The sequence below is a fragment of the Sturnira hondurensis genome, unplaced genomic scaffold (assembly GCF_014824575.4).
Source record: "Sturnira hondurensis isolate 20B ecotype Veracruz unplaced genomic scaffold, ASM1482457v3 Scaffold0018202, whole genome shotgun sequence".
Lineage (NCBI taxonomy): Eukaryota > Metazoa > Chordata > Mammalia > Chiroptera > Phyllostomidae > Sturnira > Sturnira hondurensis.
Window position 1 is genome coordinate 1 of NW_028090833.1, and position 1,474 is coordinate 1,474.

A 1,474-nucleotide genomic window follows, 5' to 3' on the forward strand; every position below is an offset into this window, starting at 1 on the left:
ACCCGCGGGTGAGTCACAGAATGAGGACACCTGGGGGTCTCTTCCCTCTCCCGAGCAGGAGGGACATTCTGACCCTGCCCCATTCCCCTCCTCTCCTTGTAGGAAGCCGCCCCAGCCCACAGATCCCCTCCTGGGGGAGGCCCGCGCCCTGGTACCTGCTCTTTGCAGCGTCTCCTTCCCCTTCTCCAGGAAAAAGTGGAGCCGGTGCACGCACGTGTCCTCCAGGAAGGCCTTGCTGTCGTCTGCATCGGGCACCTGCACTAACTTGCGCCAGGTTATCGGGTCCGCCGTGTGGGCCGTGGTCCAGGAGCTCAGGTCCTCGTCCAGGGCAACGTAGTCGGTGCCATCGTAGGCGTATTGATTGAACCCATGGAGGAAGCGCCCGTCGGACCCCACGACGCAGCCGGTCATTTTCTGTAACGTATGGGACCCTGACCCCGCCCCGCGGTCAGCCCTGCTGCCCACTTGGTCCTGTCCTCGCCTCCGCTAATTCAGACCCCACCCGAGGTGGTTAAACCTTAAGTGAAAATCAAACCGGATCAAAATTCCCGCGCGCTCCTCCCAGGAAGGGGGCAGGCGGGTTCCGAAGCCTCGAAGTGAGGCTCGGACCCCGACACTTGGGCCGACAACCAGGCCGGTTGGTTGGGCCGGTCGGTGGGGGTGGGGGTCGTGACCGGGCCCGCGGGGCTCACCGTCGTCGCTCTGGTTGTAGTGGGCGCGCAGCTGGTTCACGTTCCGTTGGTTAATCTGGGCCTCGCGCTGGCAAACCTCTGGGCGCTCGATCCAATAGTCCGGTCTCTCCTGCTCCACCCACCGCTGCTCCATCCACGGTGCCCGCGGCTCCAGCCTCGGGTTCGGGGCGTGGCTGTCGAACAGCAGGATCTGGGTGTCGTCCAGGTAGCTGACGACGAGGTACCGGTTCTTCCTGGGGCCCGGTCCGAACACCGCGGTGTGCAAATATATCAGGGTGTGCGTGCCTGGGGGTGGGGAGCATGCGTGTCCACGTGTCCGCGGTCCGGCCGGAATGGGCAGGGGCCGGGGCGCGGTTAAAGGGGTCGGGGAGGGTAGAAGTCAGGGCGGAGGCGGGACTCGGGGGTCGGGGGTCGGAGGTCTGGGGTCTGGTCGGGAAGTTCAGGAGACGCGCCTTCCCCGGGGCCTGCGCCCCCGCGCGTCTCCTGGCTCCTGCCCCGCACAGGCCGTCCCCTCCGGATCCTGCACTCACCCGCCCAGGTCTTGGTCAGGGTCAGGGCCCCCGAGAGCAGCAGGAGCAGAGGTCCGGGATCCATGACCAAAACCCCCATAGTTTGGAGAGAATGAGTTCCGGTTCTCTGCGAAGTCATTAAATTCGGAACCATCTTGATGCTGATTGGCTTCTTTAGAGCCCAGTTTCCTAATTTGGGTGAGAACTTTGTACTGTGTCATCAGTATCCAGGCGGAAGTACCCGCAAGAGGAAGAAGGGAAACAAGAGAGAAG

General features: G+C 63.8%; 1 protein-coding gene across 1 annotated transcript; it reads right to left on the minus strand.

The window, feature by feature from the left end:
- Positions 1–6: 6 nt before the first annotated feature.
- Positions 7–1,327, minus strand: LOC119002841 (class I histocompatibility antigen, Gogo-C*0202 alpha chain-like; the record flags this gene model as incomplete). The annotated part of the gene is made up of 3 exons (XM_037068930.1): positions 1,223–1,327; positions 693–977; positions 7–431 (listed from the first exon to the last, which is right to left on the minus strand). Coding segments are annotated over exons 1-3 (789 nt in total), but the record flags the coding sequence as incomplete, so codon positions are not given.
- Positions 1,328–1,474: the final 147 nt, after the last annotated feature.